This window comes from Ylistrum balloti, unplaced genomic scaffold (assembly GCF_031769215.1).
Source record: "Ylistrum balloti isolate Yb309-2 unplaced genomic scaffold, AGI_CSIRO_Ybal_v1 Utg370122, whole genome shotgun sequence".
Lineage (NCBI taxonomy): Eukaryota > Metazoa > Mollusca > Bivalvia > Pectinida > Pectinidae > Ylistrum > Ylistrum balloti.
The window spans coordinates 239,731-262,477 of NW_026782138.1; the positions used below are offsets into that span (position 1 = coordinate 239,731).

The 22,747-nt window shown below is 34.6% G+C and overlaps 1 protein-coding gene across 1 annotated transcript in view; it reads right to left on the bottom strand.

The window, feature by feature from the left end:
- Positions 1–22,747, bottom strand: part of LOC132550390 (metabotropic glutamate receptor 5-like) — a 92,224-nt gene that overhangs the window by 12,519 nt on the left and 56,958 nt on the right. The window contains exons 2-7 of the mRNA XM_060214452.1: positions 14,948–15,197; positions 13,967–14,205; positions 12,533–12,776; positions 11,804–11,993; positions 11,343–11,466; positions 6,304–7,195 (exon numbers count right to left, since the gene is read on the bottom strand). Of these exons, the coding sequence (XP_060070435.1) occupies positions 6,304–7,195; positions 11,343–11,466; positions 11,804–11,993; positions 12,533–12,776; positions 13,967–14,205; positions 14,948–15,197 (1,939 nt within the window). The remainder of the gene's footprint in view (positions 1–6,303; positions 7,196–11,342; positions 11,467–11,803; positions 11,994–12,532; positions 12,777–13,966; positions 14,206–14,947; positions 15,198–22,747) is intronic.

The following is a 22,747-nucleotide window of genomic DNA, read 5'->3' on the forward strand; positions in this document are numbered from 1 at the left end:
AAACCAGGATAAAATTACTGTCAAAAGAAAAGCATGTGTGATTTTATCCACATCGGTTGAAATTTACATCGTGCAATTTATCTAATTTTTTTCATCACGTGTGTCATTGATTATTGTTGTTTACGTAAGGCTAACTAGTTAAGACTTTAAAAATGCTTTGATTTTCAATATGTACATAGTGTGTCAGTAAAGAATGACCAAGAAATATTTTTATTTCATCACCAGGTCGGCGTTCTAGCCAATATGTCGATAGCTTGTCTCTTTGAATTTTTTGGGTTTTTTTAACATTTGTCAATTTCACAAATGATATGAAAATGTTTTCGCTATAACATTTTGTTTTCCTTTTTACTTGTCTGTTTCCGTGTAACGTGAAGCGTGAGTATAAGGGTTATTTAAAGAATTTAGTGCAGGTTACAAGAAATATATAGGTAATTGTAGAATTGGTTATAACATGATGGTAAGGAAGGCACGTCACGATTAGAGGAGAATCATGGTGACACTATTTATAGACTTAGTGTATTTATATATTGTTGCGTTTCTTTTCTTTGTAAATTGACCTTCACAGCTGATAATGCAATAAAATGCTATGTTTTATAGTGTAGTTTTTTGTAGTAGTTAAGTATCGTTCTGCCAGCGAAACTCGAAAATACCCCTGTCAACAACATGGTAAATTGAATTTAGTGAAATTTACATAGATCTGACCCGTATACGACAACATCTATTCGTGGATCGTTACTTAAAAATGTCAAAGTTTCCGCCTTGACCTTTCACGATGTGTATTTTTAGACAAAGATAATGGCATTCTCTTAATTTAGAAACACGATTGTAAAGTATATCTATAAAAAGAGATATTGAAAAGAGGATACTTTGACAGTTGTACGAGTCCAGTTACTGATCACAGTTATGTCTTAACCACATTGTAATACATGAAACAATTTCCACGCATTTTGTTGTTATTGGTACTTTCCCGTTTACCTTTCACCTGCCCTCACTACCAACCTTCTTTCTCCATATTCAACTCTCATCTAAAAATCAAATATTTAAAAAGAAATGCAAAACTTATAGGTATATATATTTATAAAAGATCTTTCTCTTTACCAAATCAATGTATAAACAATTGTCTTGAATTTCGGGTGCTTCTATGTGAACCAGTAAAACATGCACTGTATTTGATTGTGAACAGTGTATCAAGAAAAGCGTGGAATTATCAGAAGTTATGTGTTCATGCTGTGAATGGAAGCATATTCTGGTAGGTTAGATAATCTTATTGTGAGACTTTTCTATTGAGAACAAAACAGACAAAGATGAAATTCCAACGATAATCAATGGAGATACGAAATAAATCCATCTTACGTGAAATACGTATTTTTTTAAAAACCTTGTCGTGTTCTTCAAAATCTCATTAAATCTTTACGATAAGTGTCGTTGCGAAGCAACTGGAAAATCGCTGCATTATTTCACTAACGCCTGAGAGGAATAAAATAAAATATAGGCAAAAATTGTGTTCAAGGACACGACTATGGCTAGACTGTCGCTTAGTAGGAATTTTGTTGTAATACATGGAAATGAGTGATGTTTACGACAAGATTTCCGTATCGATACAGATAAAGTAATATTTCTCAATCCGACTTTTTTTTACATGAATATGCGTTCGGATTTATAAAATGCAACAATTCTTTTATGCATTCTTTCCATTAAAAGTAACACTGGTTACACATTACATAACGATGTCATAGTAACAATTAATATTTATTAACAATGAGCGCGTTCATAATGTATAGAAGATTTTTATGGAACTTAAAATGTTAAAGGTAGATCTAGTGAAAGGATTGCTTACTGAATTAGATAAAGAAAAATGCAGTTAAACTCCCAGGAATCCAATTTCGATGATTCGAAGTTCTCTACGTATCGAATGTTTTGCCCGCTCCGAATTGTATTACCATTTATCAAATTTTGTTCTGATAATTACGCAGATATTTTTTAAACACTTTTTTGTTCAATGTCTTCAAACCAAATTCCCAGTAAAAGCTATTTTCCCGTATATTTTTTCTGATAGTTACGTTCGTTTTATTTTCAGAACTTAAAAATTCAACTCATTATAATAATTGACCGATATTCTTCGAAATTCGTTCAGAGTGTGAAAAAAAAACGAGAAAAAGAATTGCCAAGAATACGCTTTGAGGATTCATAGTGTGTAATTTGTTTTCTTTGAAAATCGCGAGCGACGTGGAAATAGATTTTAAAAATCTTTTCAGACTTCCATATTAGACTTGGCATGTAGATTTAATACCTTTCTTTCTATCTTTTTGTAATTTCCTTAGCCACCTTCTAGGCTTCAAAGTTAAGGCCCTTAGCATCACTGACGAGTTCTAGAAGGACGAAACAAATGTGTGATGCAGTTTAATTCACTGTTTTGTTCTACAGTAACTAACTTAAATTTTTTTTTGTCTTCTGTTCAATCTTCGTGATTGCAAGTGGTAAACGACACTGATGAACTTAGTCCTGAGGTTTGTCGCTGACCTGCATGCCGCGTTTTAAATCCTTTGAATGGTAGAATGGTTCAGAATATATATACGCACATGGCTTTCTTCTAAAATCATTAGACATACAAATGTATAAAAACTATGAAATTTATTGATGTATGGGGTTAGTATACCTCACCATCTAGATTTTGATTTCTTCCTATCACTTAATATCAGCATCAGCCGTCTATTAGGATCTAAAACTGAGGCCCTTAGCATCCATTACGAATCCTAGAAGGACGAACTAGCTTTATGATGTAGTTAAAGTTAATGGTTCTACAGTTTCTAATTATAAACTTGTATTTAAAAGTGCTTTTCACTTTTGCGTCTTTCGTAAAATCTTCTCTGCTTTTTGTTAAATATCCAATTTGAAGCCCCAAATACATGCTTTCGATTGAGCGTTTGAGCGTGGGTGTTTGGCATGCCTGTATTGCGATTTAAATCATTTTGAATAAGCTTTTGAGGTGTAATTCGAAGATCAACCCCATCCCATTCATCCCACAAAAAATGGCCCTCACACTTTTCAGACTTGATCGCTGGAGAAAAGCATGTCACGTAGGTCACGATGGTTCCGGAAATACATCTGCTTAAGAAAGTTACACCAATTGCCTATGATAAATGGTCCCTAGGGACACCGAGAAATGTGGAATCGAACGCTACTTCGTTTGGTGGCAGATCCCATAACGGAATCAAGAATTACATTTATATGGGCTAACCACGGGGGACGGCCATGTCGCCACAACGAGCACTGTTATCGGGGCATTGCTAGATCAAGGACCGTGTGACGTCACACATTGATTGTGATACTATATATGGTGGTCGATCTTGTGGTCATTTCCTCGCAGACAGGGACGTCTATTACTTGTGGTATCGCATTCCAAGAGGCAAGTACCACAATAGGTATTATTTTGGAAATAAAGGCGTTCTCATCACCATAACATTTCTTGGAATATTATTCCCATTACTAGACGATGCCGGCTGGTGGTGTCCATCTTGTCGATTCGGCCTATCAGTACACGTACGGTATTTGACCTTTGTTTCCCCGATAAGAGTACATGTATATGTAATGATGAAACTGACCGCTACTTTCATTGTGGACATAAAACAGCAAACATGAGTCTATAAACTCGATATAAACATTTCGGGAAGTAAAGTATGGAAATCTAAAAGCCCACACTTGATGAAACACAATTTCATGATGATGTGTGAATTTCATACAATGACTGAAATTTACCAACAGCATATACTAAAATTACTACTTAAATATTCAAATTATAGCTGAGGTAAACTTAGTGGGAATTCAGTATGCTCCAAAACATTTCAATTTTAAAAAAAAATGGTTACCAAAAATGTCACACCATTCTGACAATACTTGATATTCACCAGTTTAACATTATACTAAGAGGTATTAACATTGTGACATCCGGGTTACATGAACAAGCATTACTGTAACTACAGGATTAAGGATACCCTGTCTTCACTACTGTCATGGTTACTAGGTACATGTATGATGATTTATATCCGGCGACCCGTCTGTCCCTAATGGCATTTGTCATTATACACGATAATCCGTCTTACAGAAAATAAGGAAGGTGTCTTACTCTTAACTTCATTTCTTTTGAAAAATGATCGCCTTTACAACTGTATTAAGAAAGCACGTGATTTGATAACACGAGACCAATAAATCATGAGGTATACAGGTTTTCATTTTATGGTGAAGGTTGCAAAATTGATTTAAAATCCAGTTATTTATGTTTTCTGAACTGAATGAAAGTTCTCATTGACGGTTAAGTGATGGGCTTTCGTCTGCTATCCATGGTGCCCGGAGAGTCAACTAAATCCCCAAAGAAAAGCGCCCAGTGAATAATGAGGATGTTGATTTAGTTTGCCCTATATTGAAGAAAGGTCCTAGCATTCACAGATTATGGCGAATGGCTTTACGTTCACCACAACTAATTCGGTTTCCGAGTGAAATCCATTAGGCCTCAACTCGACGAGAAAATACTCTCAGATATATCTCCAAATTATTACCAATCCAAAGGCGTCAATCTGTTAGGTTAGGTGAAGTTTCCTGACTAACAAGTCGTTAATTGGCTAGTTAAGGATACTATCACTACGTAAATTAAAAATCGATATCAAAGGCCACAGAGAGAGGCGTAGTAAATCGACGTTAATCGTTGTTTACATTTAAGGGTAAGTTTGGTTGGTAAACTCTGACAGTTCGTTATTGATTTGTCGCCGGGGTGTACTTGGTTGGTGTAAATCGAGTGCATTCGATCGATCTCACCAGCACATCATCTCATTGTCAATGTAAGAAATTCGATCAAATGACTCATTCCGATCCTGAATTTTTTTAAACTTTAGAATACATTTCTGTATTAATTTACTTTAACGTACACTTGTATCCCTTTTTATTCATCCGATATCTATACTTTACTTCGATGTTGCCGTATCTTTGCAGGTTTTTTTTAAGATAAATGATCATACGTTTTCATAGACTGATATTATATAATTGATTTCAAAATGTTCCAAAAAAAAAGTTTTTGTGAAATCTATCACGGAAATTCCTATAATATTCCAAACAATTCTGAAGAATCATAGTAAGAGAACTTTTCCATTTCTGTTTGATTGTTCCTTTGAGAAGAGTTTCGGAAACATGTCCCCAAATACTTTCCCAGAAATAGCACAAAGTCTCTAGGGAGCCACCATACATCTCTTTCTTTGGCGTTATGATTAACAGTAGATATTACCGGAGTCTACATAAGTCCGTGAGTGATGGAGAGGCTGATCCCTGAGCCGTCCCCAGATCGTTACGATGTATGGCTCCCATCACAAGAACAGCACGTGCTATTCCCCATTGACGTCACTGCCGTCCTGTAACAGCCACTACTTGACACTACTTGCCGAAGAATTCATTAAAGCTTTTTCAGGCTATGTTCAAGAACTGAACTTGGTGTGAAAATCCAGTAAAGATTGGTTTTTATCAATATTATAATTCTCAAACATGATATTTCGAAGTATCGTGTGGTTAACGTGTTATATTTTTGCCGCGTTTTGTTTTTAAAAGACGTGAACACAGGTAAGTGACAAACTCTCCGTTTCCGTTAAGCGAGATAAATAGCATGCTCAGAAATCCAAATCTAAATACAATGTACAGGCAATAATTCAGCAATGACAACTAAGGTTAAAAATATGATAAGTGCAGAAAGCATGCACAGCCATAACACTCATATATACAGTACCAACAATGCCCCAGCCAATCAAAAACTACAGAACGAATAACTACGTACAATGGAGTTTTGCCGAAACTAGGTGGCGCTTTTCATATTCCCCACTTCCTCTTCCCCCGTCCCTCTAGAAAAATAAATACAGATTTGTACTATAATCCTACTTGGTAGATTAGTTTTAATGTCTTTTGTTTTAACTTGGGAATACCTATACTTATGGAGGTGATGGTAAATTTGTAAGTAACCAAATTAAACGTCTTACACTGATCAATTGATAGAAATAGCAAATCAACGATTCTTATACTTTGAGTTTGTTTTTGTAACTTATGTTGAGGTAATAGGAAAACCACTTTAAGAAAAGATGAAAGATGTTGATTAGCAGATTGATAGACAACACAGAAACTGTGAAAGATAGTAATTCAGGGGAACTTTTAGAATGTAAGAAGTTGTTGGATTGAATAGTGAAAGAGGTTGATAGACGTTTCCAACAAATATTTCTGCACCTACCACAGATATGTTTGAACCCCGGTAAAGGTTACCATCATAAGACTTACCTCATCATGTCAACACTCTCACCGGAGTGAAAGGAAATGGAACCAATATGACACCGGACATCCTTGGATGTTGTAAAGGCGCTTCGCGTATTCTTCTCAGGAGCCCACACGATTACGTAAATTTTCGGAAAGAACAACAACACTAGGGAGACGGAAGCACTCAGGCTGATCGAAACCGACATTGTCAGCACCCGAGACTCACTGCCGAAATAAATGGCAAAAAATCCCAGCCATATAACACAGGTTGTATACATGGTAAAACCTATGAACTTAGCTTCATTAAAGTTCTCTGGTAGATTCCGGGTCTTGACAGCATATAAGGTACACATTAGAATCAGCACAAGATCAAACCCAAACGGCACCACGATCCCAAGAGGCGTCGTGTTGCACACTAAGCGTACCCGTTTGTTTGTCGGGTAGTCGAGCGTGGAGTCAGCCGGCTCTATAATCAGCATTACCGTTATGATGGCACATTCTATGCCAACAATAATACAGGTGATAATGACTTGTGCGGACGCACTCATGAACCTCGGTTTCTTAGTGATGATTTTCTTCGTACCTTCCAAAATGCGAGCAATTCTATTTGTCTTAGTCACCAATGCTCCATATATCAACGAAAAGGACAACCCGGGCAAGATTCTGGTGAAATAACAGGATACGATGGTCGGCTTTGATACCAGAACGAAGTTGCAACAGTAGGCTGTAATGATCCCGAACATGATGATGTAACTAAGTTCTCTGGTGGATGCTTTCACGACAGGCGTGTTATGGTGGCGGATGAATATCACTGTGATCCAAAGAGTTACAAAGATTCCAAAACATGCCAAGGAGATAGCTACGACGGCCTCGGTATCAAACCAGCTTAGGTATTCAGTCTCTATCATTTTACAAGCTGAAAAAAACAAGAAATTGATGTACAATTTAATAAAATAAACTGGTTGTTATTATTTATTTGTGAAATAACACTACACACGAACTATCGACTATATCATATCATAGTGATGAAGCTTGGGTTTTACTAAGTATGCGAAGACATTAATACATGTCTGCTTTGACGACACTTGTTTTTCTGGAAAACACACGACATTGGAAGCAAGACCGTCTCGCTCCACATAAACATGACGCGGTGTCATTCTCAACGTTATATTTTCTGTTTTAAAACATTATTATCAAAAAAATAGTTGCAATGATACGGTTGCATTCATTGCTGATAATTATGGCTTATACACAAAGTATTGCTGAAGAAACCGTAACATGATAAAATAATTAATCCCGACATTTACCCTTTACACTCATAGAGTTAAAGATTATGCCATCAAATAAATTGTCACAAGTATTGACAAATACATTATCAGAAGTATTGACAAATACATTATCAGAAGTATTGACAAATACATTATCAGAAGTATTGACAAATACATTGTCAGAGGTATTGACAAATACGTTGTCAAAGGTATTGACAACTACAATGTCACAGGTATTGACAACTTCAATGTCACAGGTATTGACAACTTCAATGTCACAGGTATTGACAACTACAAATGTCACAGGTATTGACAACTACAATGTCACAGGTAATGACAAATACATTATCAGAAGTATTGACAAATACATTATCAGAAATATTGACAAATACATTATCAGAAGTATTGACAAATACATTATCAGAAGTATTGACAAATACATTGTCAGAGGTATTGACAAATACGTTGTCAAAGGTATTGACAAATACATTATCAGAAGTATTGACAAATACATTGTCAGAGGTATTGACAAATACGTTGTCAAAGGTATTGACAAATACATTATCAGAGGTATTGACAAATACATTATCAGAAGTATTGACAAATACATTATCAGAAGTATTGACAAATACATTATCAGAAGTATTGACAAATACATTGTCAGAGGTATTGACAAATACGTTGTCAAAGGTATTGACAACTACAATGTCACAGGTATTGACAACTTCAATGTCACAGGTATTGACAACTTCAATGTCACAGGTATTGACAACTACAAATGTCACAGGTATTGACAACTACAATGTCACAGGTAATGACAAATACATTGTCAGAGGTATTGACAAATACGTTGTCAAAGGTATTGACAACTACAATGTCACAGGTATTGACAACTTCAATGTCACAGGTATTGACAACTACAATGTCACAGGTATTGACAACTACAATGTCACAGGTATTGACAACTACAATGTCACAGGTAATGACAAATACATTATCAGAGGTATTGACAACTACAATTTCTCAGGTAATGACAACTACAATGTCACAGGTATGGACAACTACAATGTCACAGGTATGGACAACTACAATGTCACAGGTATTGACAACTACAATGTCACAGGTATGGACAACAACAATGTCACAGGTATGGACAACAACAATGTCACAGGTATGGACAACTAAATTGTAACAAGTATTATTATGATATAGTGAGTATGTACGGAACTAATTCATTTTTATTTTTTTTTATTTTTTTATTTTTATTTTTGTGTTCATGAGTTTGTTCACGTGTTGGTATTTTCTTCTTGGTATCATGTTATATTTCAATTGTTATATTTCAGATGGTTGATACTGCCGGTGGACTTTTAAGTCTCCGAGGTTTGCCGTATTCTGCATGCAACATTTTAATTCATTTGGATATGTTTTATATGTTTATTTCGACCAATGAGGATTTCCCTCAGTTGCCTCCTACATTTCAAACTTCATTCTCTCAGCATCACTGACGAGTCCTAGAAGAATGAAACAACTGTCTGGTGCTGCTGTTAATTATTTTAATTTTGGATGGTGCTTTTAACTTGTGTGTCTTTTATACAACCTTCTATGAGAAACATCTTGACAATAGTATTTCAATGGTAACACATCCGTCAATAGCTTCGTCTTTCAAGATGAAATTACACCGTGGATTAAGCACAGGATGTGAATTTTTCAAATATTGTAAAAGTTTAAAGAAATGTAACAGAGAAAGCAACAAGATCAATAGGAAACCAAAATAACTCGAAGGTACAGTGACAGTTTAGTGAGTAGGAAGTGTTTATCAATCAACTTCAGTTCATAACAGTCTCAGCACAAACACTGTCCTCCTTTAGCTTTCCACTAAATGTTTGTGCCAAGGTGTTCAAGAGAATCATTATCATAAACTTTGTAAAATAATTGTCGTATGTAATCTCTTACCGTATACGTTTACTTTAGCACAACCAGAGATTTCCAGTAATATGATACGCTGATACTTCATATTAAAATCTTTAAAACTGTCCAGTTATTTAAATTTTATCCGTTATCATAATCCAAACTCAAATTCAATAAATTGTGGACAATTAAAAAAAAATTACACGGAATACTCCTGAAGAGGAATAAAACTAGGTATTCTGGACGGGAAGGTGTTTTATGCCTCATTGACGACACCCGACATGTAAATCTTAGTCAATCCAGAAAAAGTTTCACTAAACACATATCTAATTCAACATTACCCAGATAATATTAGTTTCTCAATTCAACAGATGACATTGAAGTTATTGGTTTCCTATTATGACCGCTGTATTCAAACTCCATTTTTTTAAACCATGAATTTGTTTGATGCTAATTAGTTTGGCTGTCGGTTCCGTTGTTTTATGCCTTGTTCTCACTTAAGAACTTGACATCTCCTACTTGGATTGACCAAGGTTAGCATGGCGGGTGTCATCGATGAACCAGAAGACGCTTACTCTTCCGGAACACCTGGTCTTACTCTCCTTGCACTTTTTCAGGAGCCTCCGTGTAAATCTTTCTTTTTATCATATTTTGCCCCAGTTTTATGGAATTTGAGTTTTGATTATGATTATGTTGCCATGTTGGTAATTTCTTTATTTTGTTTATCAACGAAAAAATGTAATAATTGATAACAACATTCGCGGCGACCAAGTAAAACTTTGTAGTGACCAATTAGCAATAAGAATATATTATTACCAGTCCAATAATAGTCGCATTTTATAGAAGGATGGGTATGCATCGCATTTAAAAGATGTTATTTTAAGGCTAAAAAGGATTAAGTCCGATATCGGAGGAAACAACTATCTATATACGTGATTAATCAATTTCAAATATGGTAAATGTGTCTTTATTTGTCTCTCTATTCTAATAAAACTGAATACCAGCCTGCAGACAATGAACATCTGGCTCAGCCTAGACAACCTGTTTGTCTCTAGATTGGCGGGTTATTGAATTGAAATCCTCACAGTTAGGTGTTGTGACTGCCACCCAGTGTGTGTCAAATCTTGGAACTCCCAGTGGCTATATTATAGAATTTCTGCCTATAGCTAAAATTACTTCACATAGCTCCCCTGTTTATGGTTTGCTAGAAAATGTGTAGCTGAAAATTGAATTATAGGTATGAAATGTGCTGACGAAAATTGAATTATCGATATTAAGTATCTTTTAATCAATTCCTAGTATTCTCAAAGGACGAGCTAGAAATATAAGATGTATTGTCATTGCCTTAGAGCGATTTAGCACACCGGGGGTCATTTGCTTTCATTAGGAATACGTCCCACTGTTAACAGTCCATCAGTGTGTTGTAACTGAACACGCTGGAGAAGAGGAACGAAACATATCACGGCAAGTGACATTCGGAACAGTTAGAAAGCAGGTGTTGACATAAATGTGGTTGACAACACTGTAAATGTTATCGTTAAAGGCATCATAATCATAGCAAGCATTCCGTTTTTATGGGACTATAACATCCAGTCAGTGCTTTTATTATTATGCTCAGAGGTGGAGTGTCAATATTGCTAAAACATTTATAACGAATTCACTTGATATTTTCAGGGACGAAATGTTTCTGGTACATGTATCATATGTGAAATTCTGGATAGCAACAAAATAGGTTTATATTAATAAATGAGGTCATTTACAGAGGTGACTAAGAAATATTAATCATTTAATGCATCCGTCCTAAATAAATATAGATACGGAAACCTTGTTCCAATCTGTTTTAGTTTTAGTCAATACAAACGTATCAACGTGAGTCCGAGTTGTTACCTGTTAAGTCCTCATTAGGCCACCATCCAATGCTGCATTGCTTGCATGTCTCCTCGTCCATCATAAACTCATTTTCCTCGCACGGGATGCACGTCCAACAACAGCGGGTATTTCCCTCTATGTTCTGAAGGAAAGCGGGTAATGATGCTGTTGTTATTTAGTATAATAAGGATATTGCTTTGCATATAAAAAGATAATTTTCATTTAACTTCGCCGTTTCCTATCGTTGCTACATACACAGTTTTCCCTTTGTATGCTTGTGGTATTTTTCACATCATTCAGAAAAAAAATTAAATTACAGTTTGCAAGCATCATTCATAATCAGCTTTTGGGTTGCACAATATGCCTAATTCTAAATACCGTGTTTATATTACCTATGCTAAATGCTTCTTCTCCGTATTCGCTCTACTGTTGTACCAGTAAACTAATAACAATTATTCTTTATTTTGTAAAAAGCATACCTTTACATAACCCATCGGACATGGTTGACTGCACACTGATATCGTATGAGCTTCGCCGCTCTGTCGATTCAGCCAGTAGATTTTTGAGTCGTTCATGTCCAGATGTCCAGTATTCCATTCACCAACTTTGACATAACCGTATGTCACGTTTGCACCTTCTCCAAACTTCTGGAAATTCATTATGTCGTATCTACAAAGAAAAAGGGAAATATGAATGAAAAGATGCAATTCAAAGCAAATGAATTGATGGAATGAGGTACAATACAGATGTATCGATGGACGCACAAATCAAAACCATTGAAAACCTGCAGGGAGAATAAGATCCGATGACCTAGAAAAGTAAACATTTTCTGATTTATCGACAAAACCAATTATGGGAGTTTTGATGAAATACTAGTAATGTCACGTTGATAAAATGAAAAACGAGGTAATAACGGCGAACTCGCTTATCAATACGCTTCAAGACCCCGATATATGTATCATGACAGGAAATAAAATAATTTTCTAGCTAGATCATAATATCACCTAATGAATTTACCATAATTTTCATAATCTTGCAAATCGCAAAAGTTTTAATTTTTAGTTTTATAGCTGTAAAAATACAATCGTTATAACCAAGACCACAAAAGCTTACATAACGGTAATGATAACGTTATTTGACAGATAATGATTAAAATGGATTTCTACTGACACACCAGAAATCTGTATTCTGATTAAGTAAGGACCTACCTTGCCGGCGGGTCTCCATTTTTGTCGAAATGGAGGTCGTCATTACTGTATGTTATCAAGGATACATTGAGCAGGTATTCCTTATACAGTCGACCCTCCAAAGGAATCATTTCCGGACAAAGGCCGGGATAATCTCCACATATGTCCTGATGCATGTTGTGAAGGGCTGTAGCCATCGTATACATGGCATTCACCACAAAGCCAAGCTTTGAATCCTGTACAAAGTCCCGATGTATCTCTTTCCCTGCACAGTAGAAAATGGACAGCTGAAGTCTCACATGCTTTATATACACCTGTGCTAAAGTGTCTGATTTTAATTTGTGTCAACAGTTGTTATACATCTGATGATAGAATATTTCATTTTCGGGGGCCGATAAAGTATTTCTTCACCATGTGTTTTATTGTCAGTGACTTTCAAAGACTTGTTCACCATGTGTTTTATTGTCGGCGACTTTAAGTAATTTGTTCACCATGATTTATAGTTGGTGAAGATTTCGTACCAGTTCAGCAACATATGATTTTTTTGGTGAGGAGAAGGACCTTGTTTACCATGCCACTTATCGTACGTGACAATAAGGGACATGATCACCAAGTGTTTTATTGTTGGTGACAATAAGGGACTAGATCACGAAGTGTTTTGTAGTTGGTCGCAATTTTTTCGCCATGAATTATTGATGTTAATAATATGGGATTTGTTCGCTATCGGTTTTGTAAATGATTTCCCTTAAATAGCTTTGTTTGAAAAAAATGGTGAAACGAATCTTGGAGGTATTTTGCAAGCTTTGACGAGCACATAATGAAAAAAAATTAAGAAACACGTAAAACTTTGAGATGAGTTTTATAAAAGTTAACGAAAACTGAAAAAATAAGATGTCTTATATCACATAATCCAGAAAAGTTACATTGTGATTTTAAAAGGAACAATATAGAGAACAAAATCAAACGGAGGCAGTCATCGACGAATGAAAGGTCCATGCTATATTTCTTGTTTTGTTGGTGACAATAGCTCAGTGGAACATATGAAAACGGATGTCATCTCATATTGTCCATGAAAAGTTTCCATCATGAAGTCTCTATTGTTTATATCATTCTGTATGTAATGACGATATTGTTTATAGGAAGTTGATGCCTGTCTGATAGAGTGTAGACAAGTCCAATTTTATGATATGCTCGTAAATATAATGTCTATATGTTTACAGTATCACTTTGATCCTAGCACGTACTGTATTCCTTATAACTCTTCTTGTGTTTGATTCACACAAATAGCAATCATTTTATCACAGGATTAATATTTTCTTTATGATAGCAAATTATTACATTTTGAGCCACGATCTTAATTCTCCGTTTGTATGTTGTGATATTTGAACATGTTACACAAACTGCATATAGCTTACCAATATGATTCGGCGTTATGAGACAAGAGAAAAAGCCTACCTGTACAAGTTTTATTGATGAACTCCGAGTTAGCATCTTCATCTCCTGGAATAGTACAACCGAACTTCTCCTGCCAGAATTCTTTGAACCATGGATTTCTCTCATTTAAGTACGGATTCAAAGCTTTGAATTTCTTATCGAACGTTGGGATGATTGGTGAATATAGCTTGATGGACATGCCTCCTGCCGCAGCTTCTTCTATGGATTCCACCACATCAGGTCTGTCCGCCCATCCGTCACTACCGACAGACGCAAAGGTTAATGTAGTCTAATAACGGGGTAATGGAATAACATTGGAATATTTCATTGACTTAAAGTGCAGATGAAATGAAAGATCTGCACATAATTCCAGGGATCATAGAAAATACATTGGTGCTATTTTTAGTCCTATAAAACAGCAAATTGAATGATATATTATTTTTTCAGAATGCGAATTACGATGATATAATTGAAATGATAAAAGTACATTTCTCTGGTCATTCTATCGAGTATCTATACATTTATTAATCAGGTTTCAAAATCTAAAGTGCTTTCAAGTAAGTACATCTATACCTACAGTAAACTGTGGCTTTTATCAACACGAATGTTCACATTTTAAAATTAATGATTTGATATTTCTATAACATTTTCGCTGTCTGTAGTGATATTAGATCACCTGATGCCAAACCGATGCCAAGATGTATGATGGTGTGCTCAGACAACTGTGCTCTCTCTTAAAACGTGCAGTAGAAACGTTTTTTTAAGATGAGGTCGATTGATAACGTATCTTGACCACAGCCATTCGTATTCATAATTACATAGAACGTTTATATCAGATACAATATAGAAACTTGTTATATATCATAACCGTGCTCTTATTCTCGAGGCAGACGCCTATATACTGACATTGATATTAAAGTTCGTTTCGAATGTGGTGATTTTAGAACGATCGACAAATGTAAAAAATAAGTCTATAAAGAAAGTTGATGTATGGTTTTTTACCTTCCTAGGATTAGGAAATGTCCTTGAGCGTTCTTCACTCTCCTGGTAGCATTATACAATGAAGTAACAGTGGCTCCCTCACAGAAGCAGACAATAACTCTGGCATTCGGGTAAGAAATCATTCGTCGAATGATTCCGTCAAACAAATGCGGATCTTGTCGAGAGGGAGCGCTTTCAGAATTGGCAATACATACGCTGCTATTTCTGGCAAGGTTCTTAAATTCCATAATTCCACGTGCCCCATAGTTACCTGTAAACATACAAATATCAAATTATGTAATTTTTAGTTAACATTCGTACAGGTAAGGATCAATATTTATCGTATGGTGTAGTGAAATGTAAGACATAATATAGTCGGTACAATGTAAGTTATCGTCCTATTTTTAGTATCGTTCTTTGTAATCATTTTACGGTAAATGGTTTTAGGTCATCCTTTAGCGTGAACTGAACCATATTACATCTCCAAAATTGGTGTTATTGTCAAAAGACAATTGATACTTAAATTTGCTTTCAACGGTCATTAGTACTGATTAAAAGGCAACCTGAAACAACTACCAGTAATTACGAGTACATAAAGAAATTAGAATTTCACAAACACCGCGAACTGCGATGTAAACGTATTACACAGACATTTAACGCGATAGTTTATCCATTCCCACACATAATTAAATTAATTATAAAAAAGACTACTGATTTTAAACATATTGGTACTGAACTCAGCTGTCATGCAGACAGGGCGTAAATAAAACATCTGCTGCATTATAATTGGATGCTCATAATAGGCGATTTAGATCTTTGTGTCATCTTTCTATCCTAGCTTTGTTTTTCTTTACTAACGCCTCACTTGGAAAAAAATCACTTTTTGTTTGTACTTGGGGCACCTGCCAAGTAAGGAAAGCCATGGGTTCTGTCACTTTAACCAAACCATCTATAGTATGTGAACTTTGTACTATTCTCTGAGCTTGAAATGAAAACGCAATAAGGTAAGCGTATTGTAACTATAATGTGACCAGGTGGATTGCATTCTATTATGTCCTTAAAAACAACAAATAAAAATTCTTCATTTATACTCGTATATGCACAAAAGAATCATTTCAGCGATCACATCATCCATTGACTGGTTCGCCATACACGTTCAGACTAGATTAAATCTCACACAATTTTTTATATTCACTTTTCACATCTATCGTTTATTTTGTAATAAATAACTACGGATTGCAATAAACAGCATATCCCATATTTGTTGCCACTGCCATGTTATGGAAGGAGGGGGTTTGCAAATTGACCATGTCCGGTCGTCTTGTCCTCTACGCCCTGTTCCGAATTCAATATCATTCCTCCAGAACCTCTCTTCTTATTTGGTTGACATGTATTCTATCGTGTCGTAACATCAAGTTCTACACGTGATCAAACCCTCGTTTGCATAGGGCATCCGTGTCTTATAGATATTTTCTAGTTCTGTTCGTTCTTCGCGGCTTTCTACATTGCTGCTATAAAATAAAGTATTTCTCTATAATGTTGGACTAGACCTCTCAAAATAACTGTAACGTGCATTATTACGCGATAATTCATCACTACAGTGTCTGTGGATGGTAAATGTCTCGAATTGTATTGTTCATAACCTTTCAACAGGTTCTCATAAATAAAACGTAAATCCCTAGCGGTTATAAAAAGACATTTACTGGTCAAACCTAACTTTGTATTGACACTTATGCTTTTAATCTGTAATGATTGTGTTCACCTTGTCTGCCGTAACGTGGCTGTCTGTCGTGTCAAAGGAACATGCCACGACCATTTCTCCGGCATGTCTGTTTTATCAGGCTAGAGATGAATATATATGTATGGCGTTCTTTGTCTACACATTTTTATAATCAATTCTTTATCACGAAAACACTTAACCAGACAGACAGTTTTGTTAAGATGTACATTACCTAACTGTCTTTTACGGCTCTTCTATAAGTAATTCTAGCAATAACTCAATTTAGACCGAATTTGGCGTATTTTTAATCAAGTTGAATACATAATCAAAAACATATGAAAGAAACGCTGAAATTTCAAAGAATGCTTCAAAAACAGATTTTAAAGATTTTTTCCTATTAAAAGTGACATTATAAAACCCAAATATCTAGTTATACGACGTATGCTGTTTGTTTTTTTGTGATGTTAAGCTAACAAATCTCTGAAAGCTTGGTCCTGAGAGACACACGGACATCTTTTGGTGTATATGCTTATTAGTAAATATATATGGCAACGTATGGTATAACGTATATATTGGATTACGGATTACCCGCACTGCATTCTTATATAGAACTGCAGTGCATTTGGTAGAATGAAAGCCATATACATCAACTTTCCTTATGGGTAATACATGTATTTCAGTCCAAGAATCAATAAGAAATGGATACATACGGTATTCAATGCGCCAAAGTGTGGTCAATAGTTAGGCACGTAAGACAATAAATGAAAGTAATAAAATGGCATGTAACTTTTACTGAAGTACCATTACAGTTTTAATTCAAATTAAGGCATATTAAGTGACCAATCTGTACAACTATTTCCTTTGTCAGTGTTTGATTAATGTCAAGTTTTTAAGGATTCTAAAATAAAAATTATCAATGAACAATGATTAATTGTCTCACAGTCAATTAAAAAGCAGGAGAATAGGAAATTGTTTATCAATTTAAGTATACGCTCTGTCATCAGCATATTGTTCATAAACTGGTCATTCCGGTAAATTGTTTGTTGAAGATCTTCCTAATCAGCTCCTATATTAGGACTTTAATTATTATCTCAAGTAATTGCCAAACGAAATATATATTAGGTTATGCTAAGAATCGTTTAGAGTGGCCATGCAGGTACCCTAATGTTATTTTATATGCAATGTGTGATCATTGCTCAATGCTGTTGGTCGATGTTATTACTTTTTATTATTCTTTTACATAAGATTAAGCGTTGTACCAAAATAATGATTTAAAGCTGTAGATTAAGAAGATTAACAAAGCATATTTTACATGCTGTGCCATTCTTTTAATTAACTAAAATTTTCCAAATTAACACATTGACATACAGCAAAATTGCATTCATAGTCTTATAACACAATACAATCAGCAATATATTGCCTTCAACTTTCTTTCTTTTTTTTTTTTTTAACATCAGACTGATGTCAGAGGCAAGCCTATTGATAACATGGCACTGCACATGATATTATGTGGACAATGAAATTTTGATATTGTAAATACTGTAACATACACTTTGTTATTCTTCAAACTGTTTGTCGTGTGTAACTGTTTATGATATCAACGGTCTTATAATTAAAATTTAATGCCAATTGAATGTGATATGGACGTCCAAGTATGCGGTATCTCTATAGTGAAAAAATACACTTTGGTGAACTTACACAATCTAGTTATATCTAAATCCAATGTTTTCAAATCTGACTTTTAAAAAAACTCACAAATTCGAAAACATTGTACACAGTTCCCTTCCTTTTATTGTTTAATGTATCTGATGCAGATAAAACTCAAGTAAGAGAAATCAAAACAACAGAATGTTCTGGGCTCTTGGTAAAGTATTGCTTTGACACACCCACATACGGGCTTCGACGCCAATAGATTCAGTGGAGTTGACGACTCCCGGTGGAATCTGTAAGATTTACAACAGTGAAACCTATAATTAACCCTGGTTTATCCCAGGGTGATATACTCTAGTGAATTAGATCCGGTTTTGTACAGTAATGTTTGAGGCATACTTGACTCTACAATGTCCATAGACTTCTTATATAGACATTCTAAGTCTCTTGCCGTGTGTAAAACTGTCATTCATACACACTTATTTCCAAACTAAATAGAGCATTTCATTTGCTCTCGAAATAGACGCAAACAAAAAGTAACATATATATCTTCTTAAAGCTTTTCTTTCTCCTAAGATTCAACATCTTTCGCATTTTGTGTATTCATTTCAGAAGGTTTCCCTGCACTTTATGGTATTCTTTATACCTTTTGTCCGAATTATATAATACGTATGACGCAAATTTCAAAAATATTTAACATTTTTTCTGATAATAATATTTTGAATGTTTAGAAGAAATAAAGTATCCTAAAAACGAAATGCAATGTATCTACACTTCTTTTACAGCTGCAGGAGTCAGAATATTTGTGATAGGACATATTCATTTCTTATTTTTACGTTGAAAACAATCCTTCTGTGTGATTTTTCAGGCTTGTTTTTTCTAGCAAATCTCTTTCATTTTATTCCAAATGCGTTAAACTGTGTTAGTTAGAAAAAGGGTAATCTGAAATGTCAATGTTTACGCTCTCAGAACTCCATGGCAACGAAAAAATGTAAATTATATTAATTTACTTTAAACCCCATACATGACAGTGTTCTGACATTATAGCTTTTTTAACGGACTTTGTGCTTGGATAGAAAATGATAAACTAACTAAAGAAACGGATCTTTCTCTTTTTCTTTATTTGAATTTTCTGACGATTTAAAAAGCATGTTCGCTGCGCTTAATCGCAAATCGTATCTATAATCTGTGATCTGTAATACGTCCTGCGTCATACACAAGTACTTGATAGCGTTATAAAAATGATAGTTGTTTTTACAATGGAAAACCGAACCATGACGTCAGCTACACTGTCACAAAATGATGTGTACATCTAAAACAATCTGCAAAATGTCATTAAGTGTTCCTCTTTTGCTCTTTTGTAGATAAAACTACACATTAAAATGATATATATAAAAGAGCATGAATTTAAAACATTACGTTGGAATTATTTTATGTTAAACTATGTCCTACTTTCGGTCAAAACGTGATATCCTTAATACTAAAGAATCTTTCACGACAAATGAGCATCGTCTGACCACGTGTTACCAACAACAATATATAACACAAGTTCAATGAAGTAAAAAAAAAATTACCGCATGAATCACCTTTGTTGATATTAAGGAGAACCTGATTATTTGTGTCATTTTAAGTCATTTTTCGTTGCATATATCTATAGTTGTATTTGTAATTTTCTTTAGATAATGTTAGTGTCTACTGTGACGTTGTTTCATTATCACTTTCTGACGTCACGTTATATCAAGAAAGATTAGTTCATATATATCTAATGACATTGACATTGTTCGGTGAATAGCCCTGTTATGAAAAGTGTTTATAATTGGTTGCATGGCAATTCATCAAATGTAACTTCTGATACCAGAAAACTAAATTACTTTTATTCGATTTAATTTTAAAGATCATGAAATATGTAATTTTGTAAAATGTGTGTCTTTTAAGATAAATAACTCCTATGAAGTATCAATGATGGACAAATAATTGGTATTTGTAAAACATCTGGTGATACTTCCATTTGTGCAAGACATGACACATGACCTGCTAGAAAGTGCAAAATGCTGAGAAAGATGTAGCTATCTAGTTTGAAATTAGTGCTTAATGGTTTTGAATATAATACCCAAGGGTGCGTGTTGATGTTTATAGTCGTTGAGCACGTTTTCAACACTGATATATCGATGTGCATATCCATAGACTTAACTCTGCTTTTATATATCAATTTTATATAAGACATTGTGCGATCTGGAGTTGGATGTTTTCGATAACTTTCAGTTTGTCAGGTGGTTCTGATGTTGTTAACATTGCTCTCATTTGGGAATCTGACATTACTTACTTTGATTGAATACAATTTACATGACGGGTGTCTTTGGTGAAGGAGAAGGCGCTCATCATTCCGAAACATATGCCAATTTTCTCTTTTTACATTTGTGAAAGGTACATTGTGTATCAATAAATGTTTTTCTTTACTAACTTTTAGATAGTGTTTTTGGACAAATGTGACCTTGAAATATTATGTGGTATTTCTCCTTGCTGTTTATTTATCTATTTATTTTTCTAATTCATTAATATTTAGTCAGATCAAATGTGTGTTCCTCTCCGCTGAATAAAGGAACCATAAAACATGTAGAATGTTTTTACATTCTTTGATTTCATGAATTTAACGACATAATACTTATGTTTCGTCAGTTATGGTAAGGGCCTTAAATGTTAAAAACTTGGAGGCGGTTGGGGAAAATTCAAATTGGTCGAAATGAAAGGTAAAAAATTAGATGAAATCAAACACTGATAAATTTCATGTGTAGCTGTAGCAAGCTATTTTACGGAGAGGCTCATGTAGTCAGATACTCTCTCTGTTTGATAAGAGAGACCCATATCGTCTACCTCAGATATGGGTAAAAATAATCAACTACATTTGTTGTCTGTTGAAAAGTACATACTACAAGAGTACCACAGGGCGGAAATAGTCAGGATTTGATGTAAATTGTAAAAATAAGTCAGGTTACCAGGAGGCAAAATAGTGTTATAAGTTTGAATGATGAAGCATACTTAGGTTTAAAGAGGTGGGTTGAAACTAGAAATCAGTCTCTGGACGAGATTAAAAAGCTGAACAGAACAATCGCCAATAATCTAATTAAATGTCATTGAATCAAAATGTTATTCGAGAAAACCATAATATCATGTTTAGGTTTTCAAGCCTACCAAATGTTCATTGGTTGAAAACTAAGGAAGAGACATATGAACAAGATGTTTCAATTAAAAAAAAACAAATGGTAATGACTTTTTCGGAAATTGTAAAATCACAATGCCAGTAAGTCATGTCATTGTTATAAAGCAAACAAAGTTTCAGAGAAATTAGTGAAAACCTGAGGAAGGAGATATCAATAAAAAATATAAATGCTAAAAATCAAAGAGTAATAAATTCAAATTGTTGAATTGAACTCATGTATTGATGGTTTAAGCCTACCAAGTTTGAAACAACTCGAAAGAAAACTGAGTCAGATGATCTCCGGACAAAATCAACATTATAACAATAAGGGGCAGTAACTCTTCCAGATACAGTCGAAACAAACTGCCGTTTAGGTGCAGACATCATTTCATGTTGATTAAGCTTACCGTGTTTGAAAAAGATCGGTTACAAACTTCTTGTCATGTTACTTTTTTAGTTGTGCTATGTATATTCAATCGTCTCCAGTATCATACTGAAATCTAAAACATAAATAAAACAACAAAAAGTATCAACTTGCGAACATAATACAAATTGGACAAAAATAACACAAAATATGAACAAAAGAAAGATTCACACGGATACTCATGAAAAAGTACAAGGAGAATAAGACCAAGTAGGTGTTCCGGAACAGTAAACGTCTTCTGCTTCATCGACGACACCTACTATGTAAACTTAGGTTTATCCAAAGAAGTAATATTACGTTATCATCGACATGTACACCCACGGAACCAACAGGCAAACTGACGTGCATCAAACACGTCCAGATTAAGAAATAAAACATTTCTCAATGATATCACTATGACGACCATAAAGCTTCCCTCATAATTTTCAACCTGCATCTTGTGATACCTTGTGTTATGAGTTGTAGATATTTTACACAAAAAGTCGTGGTATTGTGAACAGGCCCTTGGATATCACATCATGTAAACACCATAAGTTGAGGATGCAGGGATGTTGGGAAAATCACTGTAGGAAAAGTGATCATGCTGATCATACAGCTTGACGGCAAGCTATACGTTTTGGTTTTAGGAAAACATCAAGATTTGCGGCTAATGTAGAGGAGTCAGTCCTTGATTTCCTTGATTTTTTTGTATATGCGATTTACGTGATCAAAATAACATTTTTTGAAAAACAATAGGCATTAATATTAATATATCTGAAAGTGGAATTGGAGGACTTTGTGACCTGTTAAGCTCTTCGATAAATGCAGCCTCGTTTGACAAGAAAAATACAC